Consider the following 14,961-nt stretch of genomic DNA (forward strand, 5'->3'; position numbering starts at 1 on the left):
TTCTGCCTTTATCTGTACAAACCCGTCTTTGTTCTGAATTAGCCACAAATCTCTTCACAGTATAACGCTTCGGTTTTCCTTAAATATCTAATGTTTTCATATCTTGTCATACGGCAATACACTAACTGATGATTTTCATCAGCAGAGATCCTTTCTCTTTCCCATGTTGCTTGAAACCTGTGGCCTGCTTAATAATGTGGAACATCCTTCTTAAGTAGATTTCCTTTAATTGAGCTCACCAGACAAACTAATCAACCCAGCTCTCCGAAATTAATTATAGTGATTCAAAGAGCCCTGACACACAATACCATCTATAAATTTAATAGCACAGCAAAAAAAATTATCTGTATGACACTTAAGTCCAATTTGCAAAATAATTTGGAATTACAGTGTATATCAGTTCCTCAAGATCCGGATTAGGATTATAAGGGAATTTGATGGATTATCAAAACACTGAGAAGAGAATCTTCTTTAATGGTGAATTAATTTGGTTGGTGGACTAGAATATTGCTGTTTTTCTTTCCCACAAACCAGTCAATGTTGCTATTATTTAATTCACTTTGTTCAAATGTGATTGTTAAATTGGTTCTGGCCTTAAATTTAACCTTGCAGTAACACTCAACAGAGAATCACTGAGGAATTGACTGACCAGAATCCAAACCCTGGATAAAGTTTTTCTGTGAATGTGGTGGAGAAGGTGTGGAGATGGATTAATTTACCAGAGGAGACTTTGTAAAAGGACAGAATGCCAGCAGGATAGTTCACAAATACTGCTACTATCTTTGTAATGGAAGAGGGGATGGATATTTTGCTGTTATTGTGCCACACAGCGTAACCATCTTGACTCGAGCAGTACAAACTCCAGGATTGATTGTTTTTTCCAAATAAACTGTGTTCATGACTTTCTCCCCTACTGATTCTCTTGTAACTCAGAGAGATATTTACATCTCCACTCCACTGAACTTCCCAGTAACAGCGGTCAGTCAGGCCATCTGCACACAGCACCTCAGGGCAGCTTAATCTGTCTGAATGATAAGAATGTGTCTGAATCTTTTCCACACAGGTTACCTTCCTCTTGTTGTGAGATAGTTTAAGAAGTCTATTCATAGTCTCTGTGTTGATTGTGAGTTGATGGGAATCTGATGAAGAGCACAAACAAATTCAGCTGCGTTTATCGCATTGTTTATTGATTGTTTCATGATGGCTCAAATGAACAATGGGCTTGAAAATGGTTTAATGTATACTGTTTTGCTGTCATGAAACAAATTAAAAACACACTTACACTTTTTCAGATCTGGTGTCAACCACCTTTCTGCAGCAGGCTCCAACCTGAAAGAAGGAAGAGAGTCAGACCATCACTCGTTTTGCACGCAAACACAGACTTTCCAGTCTCTGAAAAGAAACAAAACAATATTTAAATGGATAATCTCTGAAGTCCAATCATGACCTCCTGATGGCAAGGTCAAAAAAGCTTTCTCTCTTTGAACGTGGTTGGATTATTCAGTTCCATAAGCAAAGCCTCTCACTGCATGCCATTGCTGCTGAGGTTGGATGCAGTAAGACAGCCATTTTCAACTTCTTGAAAGATCCTCAGGATAACAGAACAAAAAAAGTCAAGTTGTAGACCCTAAAACATTTCACCAGTTGTGAGCTGGAGGAACCACACGGGATGATCCTTATCCCAAATTAAGCTTGCTACTGGTTCCAACTGCAGTCCCATAACCATCAGATGGCATCTATGAGAGAAGAGTTTTAAAAACAAACATCTTCAAAGGCCTCATCTCCTTCAACTGCACAAAATTTCCTGTTTGGAGTTTGTAAGAGAGCACCAAACATGGGACACTGAAAAATGGAAGTTTTATTCTCTGATGAGAAGAAAAATAGCCTTGATGGTCTTGATGGCTTCCAAAGTTACTGGCATGACAAGGAGATGTTTTATACATGACACAGTGCAGAGGGCACCAACACGATCTGGGGGCTTTTTCCTTTCATGGAACAATGGAGGTTGAGGTTGCAGAGGCATCAAATTGCAGCTGACTATGTGGAGATGATGCAGGGGCATCGCTCATGACTGAAGGTCATCTTATGTGAGGTAATTATTGGGTTTGTCAACTGGAAATTCTGCAGTTCACAACGCCTGCCTGACACAGGAATTCTTCCACAGAATTCTTTCTGGAATTCTGTGTTTCTGTGGTGGTTTAGTGCACCACGGAAACACACTTTTAGATCAGTGTGTTCCTCTGATCTAAATCCAATCAAGAATATTTGGGGCTGGATGGCACAGAACGTTTACAAAAATCTTCCAGACAGGTACACAAAGCCATCTTCACCACTTGGAGCAACATTCCCTCCAGCCCACGGGTGGGCAATCCAGGTCCTTGAGGGCCGGTGTCCTGCAAACCTTAGATGTCTCCCTCGTCCAACACACTTCAGTGCAATAGTTGAATCACCTCTTAAGTGCAGTCAAGTTCTCCAGAGTCCTGCTAACAGCCTCATTATTTGACTCAGGTGTGTTGAAGTAGGGACACATCTAAAGGTTGCAGGTCACTGGCCCTCGAGGCCCTAACCACATGGAAACACTACCATCAAGAATGCTGAAACAAATTTTTGAAAAGAATTAACAATATGAAACTGTTATTTCTATTTTAGGGGGATTTGATTTTTTTTTTTTTTAGATATATAAATTTTTTGATCTGCTGATGAACAGTCTATTTCAGTTTAATGGTTGTTTGCAATACGTACAAGTGACACTGGTGCCCTGTATAAAGCAAGGAATGGTGAAGTGCCTTCTGTGAGATATATCTGCAGCAAGATTGCTCATACCTGAGAGTTTCCAGTGTACTACTTTTACATGTTGACAGAATCTTCACTCCTGAGGGTTTGGGATGATTGTAGGCCAGGTCCAACACTTTGAGATGAGAGGGGTTAGTACTCAGAGCTAAGGCAAGAGAAGCACAGCCATCATCTGTGATCAGGCAACCTGAAAGTCTGCAATCACACAAAAGAATACACATGGACTGATAAGGTTATACTAAACTCAACAATTCAATTAACAGATACTATTTTAATTAAATACGTGAGGGAAGATTATTAGATAAAAAAAAATTCTGAGAACAATAAATAGATAATTTTTGGATCACCGGTTTAACAGATGGATTTGGTTTTGGACTATGTAATTTCCCTCTTTTGAATATTTCTGCACTTCGTCGACATTGCGAAAAAATGTTACATCTAATAACCCAGATACATTTTATTTTTTTAAATCTTAATATTTTAAACGGATATTCAGCTAGACATGGTCATTTTCAATAAATCTGAAATGCGTCTCGATTAGTCTTATTCATCAGATTAAAAGTACTTTTGCAACCAATAACCTTTAAGCAGGTATTAAACATACTTTTCATCAATATTTAAATTTTCTTTAAAAGTGTTTTTATTGGTCTGATGTAATATTCTAATCTTAAATGTTGTGTTTTCATTAGCTTCAGGAAATTATCAGGTTAAGAGAAATAAAGGTGTTAAAACCTAAGTCTTTGTCTAATTAGCCTACATAATGTGTTACACTATGGGATGGAGTTACTAAAACAATTTCAATAACATTATAATTTATAGAATGGGTTTCTAGCTTGACAAAAATGAAAAGTTCAATAAAGGTTCTGAGTCAAACCTGAGAACTTCCAGTTTGCAGTTTGGACTCTTCAGGCCGTCTGACAGATGTTTTACTCCTGAATCATACAGGTTGTTGTCACTCAGGTCCAACTCTTTCAAAGAACAGGACTGAGAGCTGAGCACTAAGGACAGAGCTTCACAGCTTCTTTCTGAAAGGTTGCAGCCACTCAGTCTGAAATAGAAAAACAAACACAATAAACACAAAATGTTTAACTTGATTTTTATTTTTAAATGTGACCTTTGGACAACTGTGTTTTTTTTTTGCAAAAGATCTTTTAATCTTTTGAGTTCTAGAACCTTTCTTAAAGAAGCAGTATGTAAATGTTTTTTTTTTTTTACATGTTTGATAAAACTGTCACTATGTTGTGACAGTACAATATGAGACAATTGGTGAATTTCTCTCTATGGACCTGCTGTCATCTGCACAAATTCATTGCTCCGTCAGAAACAACCAATCAGAGGAAGGAGGAGAGTCTTAATATTGGTACATATTTGAGATTGGGTTTTCTTAGCTTAGTAGAACTGGAAGGTGTTGGATGCAGAGGTGTGAAGCACTTTGTACAGCACCCTGGGACTCTAGAATAGTCCAAACATGTCCTATGAAATAATGAGACACACCTCTCTGTCTGGCAATCCAAGGAAAGTCTTCTGCAAGGAGAACAACTTTGGTGTGAAGGATTATGGATTTGGTGTCATTATCCTCAGGTGTTTGGGTTTCATCTGTGTTTGTACTTTGAGCATTTCCATATTTGGAGGTTCAACTTATTTCTTTCTATTTAAGTGGATTCCTTCATATTTAGTTTCTCAGTTATTTTTTGCATTTCCTTTGATTAGAGTTTCACTAATCTCGACTTGAAAGCAAACCTTTAAATTGAATTAGGGCAGCTATATCAAATTCTATTGTCAAGGACTGGTGTCCTGGCCCAGTACACCTGAGTCAAATCCTCTGCATGCAGCCAATTCTGTAAAGTCACACTAATTACCTAAAAATTTGGATCAGGTGTGTTTTAAAAATAGACGCATCTAAAAGTTGCATAATACCAGTCTTCAAGGACTGTTTTTTATGTATTGTGTATGGAAAGGATGGCATTTTGTGCTGAACTGAAGGTTCATTTAGACTAACTCATAAAATGTAACTGGCTATTTAAAGTTCATAAGATTATTCAGAGATTGCTGGTCAAAATCAATTATATGTTTGTGTTTCAGGCTTTATTAAAAATCCACTTTGACTTACTGATCCAGCAGAACTTAGTTTTTTTGGTTTGTTTTTTGTTGTCTTTTTGTAGAGCATCATTAAAGTATCAATATGTTAGCTTTAAAAGTACAACAACATTTATTTATGTTTTTGTTAAAACTGTCAACCTGTTAGGATGGTATGAGACAGAGAAACTGTGAAAAGATTAAGCTCCTCCACCTTCCCTGAGCTACTATTTCTGCCTGAAGCGTGCACATTCATTGGGCCTGGTCAAAAACAATTAAGCTAGGAGGAATGTTTTAGAGCTGTTAATCATCCTCATATATGTGCTGCTAAATGTGCTAATAGCAGAGGAAAACCGTTTATCCACTGCCATTGATATCAGTAACTAGCCTGAGCATTTATGTCAGACTCTTCTGTCAGAAAAAAGCTGTAGCGTAGCAGATCGAGGGGGAGGGTGTGCACACAAGAGCGATTGGTGGTGCTATTAACTAAAACTATGTAATAAGCACACAGTTACAATAATACAAAGAATTCTGAAATTCATATTGTACTGTACATCACTTTTAATATTTACTTAAATGAGAAAAAAAATCTAAATCAACTAAAAATAAAATTTTCCTTGCTGGTGGTTTGAATATGACTGTGGGGATACTTACAAAGCCTTGCTGGAAGCTTTGACCACAGGCAGCAGCCTCAGAAGAGCATCTTCTGAAGCTGAGTATTTCTTCAGGTCAAACTCATCCAAATATTTGCCTGATGACAATAAGAGGAAAACCAGAGCAGACCACTGAGCATTGGTGAGTTTATCTGTTGTGAGACTTCCTGAACTCAAGGACTGTTGGATCTCCTTCACCAGAGAAAGATCATTTAGTTCGTTCAGACAGTGGAACAGATTGATACTTTGTTCTGCTGACAAATTGTCATTGATCTTCTTCTTGATGTACAAGGGAGTTTCATGATTAATAGGTATGTTCATGACTGGGTTCTGTGACAGAAGGGTTTCGAGGAAAACTTGACTGGTTTCCAGTGAAAGACCCAGAAGGAAGCGGAGGAACAAATCTAGATGTCCATTTGAACTCTGTAGGGCTTTGTCAATAGCACATTCATGGAGATATTTTGGTTTTTGTTTCATAGCTATAGAAAACTTCTTAAGAGTTTTTTGTTTATTATCCATCAGGTTGACACCAGAATTGATGAAGGTCAGATGAACATGAAGAGCAGCCAGAAACTCCTGAATGGTCAGATGGACAAAGCAGAAAACCTTGTCCTGGTGTGGTCCTTTGTCTTCTATAAATATCTGTGTGAAGACTCCTGAGTACACTGAGGCTGATCTGATATTTATGCCACACTCTTTCAGGTCTGACTCGTAGAAGATCAGGTTTCCTTTCTGCAGCTGATCAAAAGCCAGTTTTCCGAGAGACTTGATTATTTTTCTGCTCTCTGAACTCCAGTGTGGATCTGTCTCAGCTCCTCTATCAAACTTGGCTTTCTTAACCTTGGTCTGAACTACCAAAAAGTGAATGTACATCTCAGTCAGGGTTCTGGGCAGCTCTCCTCCCTCGTGGGTCTTCAACACATCGTCCAGAACTGTAGCAGTGATCCAGCAGAAGACTGGGATGTGGCACATGATGTGGAGGGTCCGTAATGTCTTAATGTAGGAGATGATATTGCTGGCTTTCTCCTCCTCTCCTCTGAACCTCTTCTTGAAATACTCCTCTTTCTGTGGGTCAGTAAACCCTCTAACCTCTGTCATCATGTCAACGCACTCAGGAGGGATCTGACTGGCTGCTGCAGGTCTTGTAGTTATCCAGAGGTGGGCTGAAGGAAGCAGTTTCCCCCTGATAAGGTTTGTCAGCAGAACATCCACTGAGGCAGACTGTGTAACATCAGTCAGGATCTCATTGCTGTGGAAGTCCAGATGAAATCGACTCTCATCCAGGCCATCAAAGATGAATGCCACCTTGAACTGCTCAAACTGACGGATTCTTTTGGTTTCAGCAAAGAATTGATGAACAAGTTCCACCAAACTGAAGTTTCTATCCTTCAGCACATTCAGCTCTCTGAAAGTGAATGGAAATATGAACTCAACGTCATGGTTGGTTTTTTTTTCAGCCCAGTCCAGAATGAACTTTTGAGTTAAGACTGTTTTCCCAATGCCAGCCACTCCCTGTGTCATCACTGTCTTGATTGGTTCATCTCTTACAGGCAGAGGTTTAAAGATGTCTTCAAGTTTGATTGTTGTTTCTGGGCTCTCTGGTTTCCTGGATGCTGCTTCAATCTGTCTGACCTCATGTTCTTTATTGACCTCTCCAGTTTCTCCTTCTGTGATGTAGAGCTCTGTGTAGATCTGATTAAGAGGAGTTTGGTTTCCTGCTTTAGGAATTCCCTCAAACAGACACTGGAACTTCTTCTTCAGAGACGATTTCAGTTGACGTTTACAAAGTACTTTTAACAGTTCTGAATGGAATGACAAGAAAAACATTATTAATGGAAATAGCATACATTATACACAAGATATAATGTATATACTATGTTATAATGTGCATACATTATGACATAATTTTTTTATACATTATGTGTGTGTATGTGTATATTAAATACGCACACACATGTGTATACCCATACATACATATATATGTAATATGGTAAGAGATTGTACCGCAATCTTAAAAGATTTCTGTACAATCTCTTAAGACATAATTTCTAAGTACTGCAATGAAACTACACTGGCCTGCTTTTATGATTTTTCGAGACAATTCATGCCCAATCTAATTTGTCTTTCTCAACTTGTCATAAGGAATAGAATTTTTCAGACTTAGAAATTATAGTTGTGAGAATCGCACTTCACATGTTGATTATTTAATAAGTATGTTTCTCTATGGGTGACACAGACAACTCATAGGTTTGACACGTCTGTGATTGTTTGCAACTATTAAGACTCCGGTGACTCTTATTGTCATTGTCCAAGATACACCATCTATGTACATGAATATCTATATCAAGATACACCATCACATTAAATCATTGAAGAAATTTTCTTACTGTTCTCGAGACGATCAGCCAGCTCTATCTGCTTCAGTCCCCTCAGAAATTTCAGAGTTATCCTCATAATTGCCTCTCTGCTTTTCCTCTTCTGCTCCTCATCTGTATGCCCTAAGAGCTCTTCATCCTCAAATTGACTCCCAAATAATTTTGGGTGATCATGTCTCAGAACCTCCTGGATCTTCTTTAGTTCATTCTTCACAAATTTGACAACATGTGATTCCAACAGCTGAAAAATAATGCAAAGTGCCGGATTTAAAAATGTTTGAGTGTATAAAAACAGGTAAAAACCAGGAGAAAATGACTAATCCACTAATTTTAGCGTGTATGCCTTCATATGCTGACAAAGCGCAGAACACTGGGATAAGGATATGCAAATGTAATGACTTACCTCTGGTTATGCTATTTACTAAACTGAAACAGATTCCTAGATCTGTTTTAGCATCTATATATTTACTCTGTAGAAAAGTTGGTATAAGCTCCAATGCAGTGATGTCTTAAGGTCACTGTGCCGAACAGGAGGCATATTTACAATTAGTCATTGTCTATCAAGTATTTTTAACATTTAAAGAATATAAAGTAAAAGTATTTTTAAAAACTTCGAAACATCCTCCAGCAATGCCTATCTTGAGCTGCTAGATATCACTTTATGGTAGCACACTGTCATGTTTTGATTCTCTGCAGAAGCATTTTTATAAATCCAAGAAAAGGTGATTATATTTTATCTGCTGCATGTTCCACAAATTGTGGAGGTAAATACAAAGGTTTAGAGCTTTGTTTTGATTAATCGCAAATGTTTTTTCTGTTGCGTTGTACCATGTTGTATACTAATTTAAGTTAATTGAATTCTTCTTCTTTCTGTTTTTATACCTCCAGCATAATGATTTTCTACTTTATTTTTCTTTTATGCCCACTGTGCTCTCCAACATTCTCCATGATGTCAACTTATGACTCACGGAAAATCCTCATTTAAATAGAGTGGTCTCCACCATTGTTGTTCCTGCAATCAATTGCACAGGGAATCTTTGTAAATCACATGCAACACCCCACTTCCTGTGCATACAATTCTCTTTCTTTGTGCAATTTACCATTTCTGATTTGGAACCTTTCTAGATCAGGCCCTAAATGTCACATCATGGAACCAAATATCAGATTCAGATTAAATAAACTGAAAATCCACTGGTTCATACAGGGATCAAGAAGAAGATGATTAGAATAGCTGTGAAGTAGCAGATTTCTGCCTATGTAACTTTTACAAATGAGATCTGGATCTAAATGGTGTTTTACCGGGTTAAATAAAGGAAAGAAAGAAAAAGCTGATGTACATGCACAGACCATAAATATGGAGTCAAGCTCTATTTGGCCCTGCAGGACAGGCTGACAACTGGAATCCTCTGATTTCTGCTGGGCCAGTCTGCAAAGTAATCACAAAGCATTAACACATTCTGTCTGTTCACAGAAAGAAAAAATCACAAGGTGAAGGTTGACAAAGACATATTGGATTATACATTAAGCTACATAAGAAGATTTACAGGTCCTTGTCATTTTCATTAGAATTAGAAGCTTTCTAAAATGCTCTTATTTAAAAAAAATCCCACCCCTTCCTTTTCAAGTGTTGTGGAGCAAAGTACTCAGAGCCATTGTGTTTTATGGACATAAGTTGTCATGCTGTACACAGGGTTTCTCCCAGTGCTTTATAAATCTGGCAGCCCACCATGCTTTACCAACTCCCCCTTTTCCCTCCCCCGCCAGGCTAAGCGTTGCTTGTTTCGTTTTTAGGAAGTTATAATTTAAAAAAAGTATTTTTTTTTCTGAGCTGGATTGCAAGCGTCCCTGTGGCTCACTAGGGGGCGCATTTGGACAACTAGTGATCCAGGCACACAATTTGAGAAAGACTGCATTAGGATAATAGCAATGTCTATGAGAAATCCCATTCTTTTCTAACAATCATCATTTTTGTTGCAACAACAGATTTGGAAGCAATTACTGATATGCAAAATCTTAAAGCTACATCACCATATTTAAACACTCACTTGTTTGATTCATATTTGCCCCAACAAACAATATTTAATAACTAACTTTGACCTGCCATGTTTACTTCAATATGGCTATGGTAACAACAGTGGCACAAAATATTTTTTTACTGTTACAAAACAATAGTTGGTTACTGAAGGCAGCACTCTCACTAATGAGTGAATTTGTTTATACCAAAAGTAAAAAGTTTCCAAAATGGGGTTTACATCTTAGGTGACCTCTGTTTACCTTAATGTCAACTTTACATGTCCAGTTATTTTTACAAGGTATTGTCTTCAGGTCCTGTCAGCCAAATAATTATCTTAACATATGAGTCTTTGAGTCGGAAAATGTTTCGTTCTTGATTATCACACCTCACCGACTGTTACTTTATTCTTGGTTTGAGCAATTTCAGAAATTCTTTTCTATATCACAAATGGGCTGTGTTGGCTGAACCTTGAACTCTCTTCCAGAACTTGCTTGACAAGTTATTCAAATCAAAGTCCACAACAGAGTTTCCACCATTTGAGTCAGAACCATTAATGGGTTTAGATCTGCTTGTACCTCAGTGTCTGAAGATTTTATGTTAAGGATCTACAGCTCAAAATGTCAGTGACCTCTCCCATCAGAGCTAAGAACATGGTTTAGATTACTCTAAAGTTTTTAGACATTTTTGAATTATTTTTCAAATATTCTTCTTAAAATTCTGCACTCTCAATTTCAACAATAAAAACCTTAAACAATAAAATTTGTAAAGTTACATTTAATTTACAATAACACAGATCTGTTTGCAATGTTGTTGTTTTTTTTTTTAGAGAATTAGTTCCATGTTTGAATGGTCCTTGGGTGAGAGGAGGGTCTTTTTTTCTGTGGTAGTGACCCCCAATTGATACTTAACCTCTTCATCTTCTGCAACTCTTCTATCATTTTACACAAAAATGGCAATGAAATCTGTCTCTGTACTTTCAGGAAAAAAAATTTTGCATCTGGTTTTAATTAAAATTGTTTTTGGAATCTGGACCAGCTTGAATTCATTGCATATGTGGACATATTGGACATATTTTCCTAAGCACTAATCTATAGTGTTCAAGTCTTACTAATGTACAGCAGTAATATTAGCCACCATGTCTATCTTACTTTTATTTTGGCACCTCTCAAGCTGATGTTAACCATTTATTGTTCTTCTGGAGGCTAACTTTCCAAGAAAACTCTCTCCATATGTTACACTTTATTGTGTTTTCTAACCTTGCTGTAATGTTTTCTATATGCTTAACTGGGCACCTAAATACTTTAGGAGAGTGTGGTTTTTAACATGAGTTACATGTTTTGGGTCCTACCCTGTTTTGCATATTTTGTTACTTTTTGTTTTCCCATTAACTGTTCCTTAGCTCAGTATCTTCATTGTGTTGCTTTTTAAATCTGCACGGAGACACATTTAATACCAGCCAATTGGTATGGTTTTAAGATTGGACCAAAATGTAGACTGGATCTTGGATTGAATATGATGAAAGAATTCATTGCCAAACAATAGAAGACTTAGTAGAAGTAGGCAAAGAACAGCTGGCTAAACCATACTGACAACAAAAGATCAAATAAACAAATAATAGTGAAATAACATGGAGAATAATTGAAGAACTTGTGGGGAACAATGTAAACTGGAGAGGAGAGAGCGGTATAGGAACTAGAAGAAATAATCAGAGAGAAAATGCACCTTGGGAAGAGAGCAGGCAGAAGCAAATAGGGAAATAAGAAAAAGCTGAGAAGGGGAGCAATCTGGCAGGAAGTGAGAAAGGTGAAAAACATACAAAGTGGAGAAAACTAAATAGGAAAGAAACCTGAAACTAATGTATTAAATAGATTCAAGAAATCAAGTCCAAAGCACAAACAATTTGAATAAGTTAACAATGCTTTGAAAAGTCTTTTACAGTGACTCACTTTACATACTTTAGTTACAGCAGTCAGATTCAGCTTATCTCTTTAATAGAGACTGTGGGTCTGAATTAAAAATTATAATTTCATCCTCTGACTTGTTGCTATTACAAGACATGAGACTAGAAAAAAACATATTCAGAAAAGATAAAAAACAAACAAACTTTAGCATCCAAAAAGGAACAAAAACAATAAAAGTCATACTATGCATTTTTTTTCTTTAATTTTTCTCCAATCTGTTCAAATCTATATACCAATAATGTTCTGTTAAAAGGCCCTTTAAAAGGTAGAGATTTTGTTCTGTCTGAACAGCTCTCTGTGCATGGTGAATTAAATGTTTCACATATTTATTTCTTTTCATACACTGACTGTCTTTATGCAATATTCACCTTCATGAACAAATATAAAGAATGGAAACTTTGGGTTCAGAGTTTTGAGTGAAAGTAATTTAAAATATGGCACCTGGAAAGCTGAAAGAAACATTTTGGATCTTGTATTGGATGGATGGATGGATGGATGGATGGATGGATTGAGTTTTGATTAGTATGTAGTGTTAATTGTAATGGTTATGTTTAAGGGTAGGAGTACGGGTTTGGCTACAGAAATAAATCGAAATCAATGTAAAGTTCCTGCAAAGATAGAAAAACAAAACATGCATACACGTACACACACGCCCACACATTGTATGTCTATCTTCACAAGAACTTTGCACTGACTTTCATTCATTTTTCTTTCCCTTCTGATGTCATGTCCCATTTCAGGAGTTTTCCTTTTCCTTCAATAGTCAACATTGAGCTTTTCCCAACCTCAGTTTCAACCACCACTACTACTAAGGTGTGAATTAAGTTTTGGTGAGGCAAGGCGGGTAAAGTGTCTTGCCCAAGGACGCAACATCTGAGACGAACAGAACTGGGATTCAAATCGGCAACTCCCCGGTTAATGGACAAACTCCTACCACTGTTGTCATTGTCTGTTTGAGCTCACATTAAACACTGGATGGAATACAATATTTTTCGGACTGATTGACTACATAGTTACAATAGTTAAATACAACTTACTTGCTTGATGTAGAAGGTTGGTTTGATTCAAAATTTATACCATATTTCTTTGAATTGTGTCTTGAAAGGGACAATTGATTGGCTTCAGGTTCATAATATATCCTAGTTTTAACAGATGAAATGACATAAAGGGAAAAATCAGTTAATCAAGTAAAATTAGATCCATTATTATTGCATTGTGCCCTCTTGGTCACCTCAAGAACAGCAACAACAATAATAAGAATATGTTAGATACAGTATATGTTCCTATCTACATACCAAGAATACCGTGTGATAATGACTGAGCATAACTATAGTTGGTGATCTCACCTCTGATCTGATCTCTCATGTTCTACAGTCTGTGTGGTAAAAGCAGAAGTGGCTCCCTCTTTTCTGTCCTTCCTCTGATCCATGCTGGTAAATTCACAGCTACACCTCACACACTTTCACATTTCACCTGTAAAGGAAACATACATCAATTATTTGCACTGCCTGTCTGTCTGCCTGCCTTCCTTTTTTCCTTCCTTCCTTCATTCCTTCCTCCCTTCCTCCCTCCCTGTTAACCATGACAACCCTACATTCTAAGAATTGTTAACATCTCAGGGCCAAATCTTATCTGGAGAATGCCTTCTGCCTCAGTAATGGACAAGCCTCAGCCCAAGTCAAGTTTTATTTGTCTAACACATTTCAGCAACAGGGCACTGTTTTTTACATAATAAAATATAACATAGTAACCAATTATGAAACAATCAATAAGTATTACATTTTGTCAAATGGTATCATTAAAATCATCAAGTAAATATAAATCAAATACATTGATCAATGTTCCAGTTAGTGTCAGTCAATAGCAAATCTCAACAGCTGGGGTTATAGCCTTGATTTAAAGGGACTCAGTGTTTCAGCTGTTTTGCAATTTTCTGAACCGTGTTCCAGATTTGCGGTGCATAGAAGCTGAATGCTGCTTCTCCTTGTTTGGTTCTGGTTCTGGTTCTGGGGATGCAAAGCAAACCAGAACCAGAAGACCTGAGGGGTCTGGAAGGTTGATATAACAACAGCAGATCTTTAATGTATTGTGGTGCTAAGATTTATAAACAGTATTTTAAAATCTATTCTCTGAGCTACAGGGAGCCAGTGTAAAGACTCTATAACTAAGGTGACGTGCTCTATCGTGCTAGTTTTAGTGAGAACGTGAACAGATGGATCAGCTGCAACTAATTGATTTTTAGGTAGATATGTGAAAACACTATTGCAGTAATCAATGCAACTAAAAAGAAACACATGGATGAGTTTTTCTAGACCTTTCTGAGACATAGTCTTTTAATCCTAGAAATGTTCTTCAGATGATAGTATGTATGTCTGTTCTTGCATGTGACTGATGCTTTTATCTAAAGTAACTAACAAATGAGTAATTTTGCTGCTGTCTACTTTATTGATTTCACATTCACATTTTTCCACTTTGAATTTATTCTGTTTAGTAGTTGAGACAAGTCATGATGCAGCTACTGTGGAAAATTACATAAAGCAGATTACCATCATCGCCTTGCAGCCAGATAAAAATCTGTTTTTTCTAGTTCTGCAAGTTTACTGTTCCTCTGGATCAAACTTTTGAGAGGCTACTGCTACAACTGTGGGATTTGGACATTGTTTTGCAACTGTCACATTGTGTTTTTAGCTTAAAAAGGAACCATAAACATTAAGCGTATTCATTAAATTCAGATCAAACTCCTAATTTCAATTGTCAACATAAAACCCAAGCAAGCTTACAGTTTGTCCAATTGGTCTTAAGTGTTGAAAGAGAAGAATAATAAACTCTCCATTTCAGAGATACTCACAGATGAGCTGCACAGAGGAGTCTGTCTGTCTCTAGTGATGGACGAAGGTAGTTTAACAACATTCCCAAAGTTGTTTTGCTGAAGGAAGTGCAGAAGGACTATTAAAATTCAAGAATTTCTTCTTCGTTCAGTGGATAGTGGCAAAAAACCATAATTAGCTATGTCTAGTGAAAAGTTGGGTAATCTTTGATGCCATTATAACCTGTTGGAAATGTTACCGTGAGAATATTATCAGGACTAA

The 14,961-nt window shown here is 37.0% G+C and overlaps 1 protein-coding gene across 1 annotated transcript; it reads right to left on the reverse strand.

Moving 5' to 3' along the window:
- Positions 1–307: 307 nt before the first annotated feature.
- LOC116709507 (NLR family CARD domain-containing protein 3-like) lies at positions 308–13,322 on the reverse strand. Its single transcript, XM_032548098.1, has 9 exons — positions 13,219–13,322; positions 12,910–13,011; positions 9,245–9,323; positions 7,910–8,138; positions 5,524–7,324; positions 3,668–3,841; positions 2,824–2,988; positions 1,283–1,329; positions 308–1,139 (listed from the first exon to the last, which is right to left on the reverse strand). The coding sequence occupies exons 1-9, from the start codon at positions 13,299–13,301 to the stop codon at positions 619–621; spliced, it is 3,201 nt and encodes a 1,066-aa protein (XP_032403989.1). The 5' UTR covers positions 13,302–13,322; the 3' UTR covers positions 308–618.
- Between the last annotated feature and the right edge of the window lie 1,639 nt (positions 13,323–14,961).

This window comes from Xiphophorus hellerii, chromosome 19 (genome assembly GCF_003331165.1).
Source record: "Xiphophorus hellerii strain 12219 chromosome 19, Xiphophorus_hellerii-4.1, whole genome shotgun sequence".
NCBI classification, from domain to species: domain Eukaryota; kingdom Metazoa; phylum Chordata; class Actinopteri; order Cyprinodontiformes; family Poeciliidae; genus Xiphophorus; species Xiphophorus hellerii.

Coding starts and splice junctions, on each gene's coding strand:
- LOC116709507 (XM_032548098.1), bottom strand. CDS start 13,301: ATGGATCAGAGGAAGGACAGAAAAGAGGGAGCCACTTCTGCTTTTACC. Junction 9,324..12,909: donor CAACCTTCTACATCAAGCAA/GTAAGTTGTATT, acceptor ATTACTTTGCAG/ACTGGCCCAGCAGAAATCAG. Junction 3,842..5,523: donor AAAGCTTCCAGCAAGGCTTT/GTAAGTATCCCC, acceptor TTTCTATTTCAG/ACTGAGTGGCTGCAACCTTT.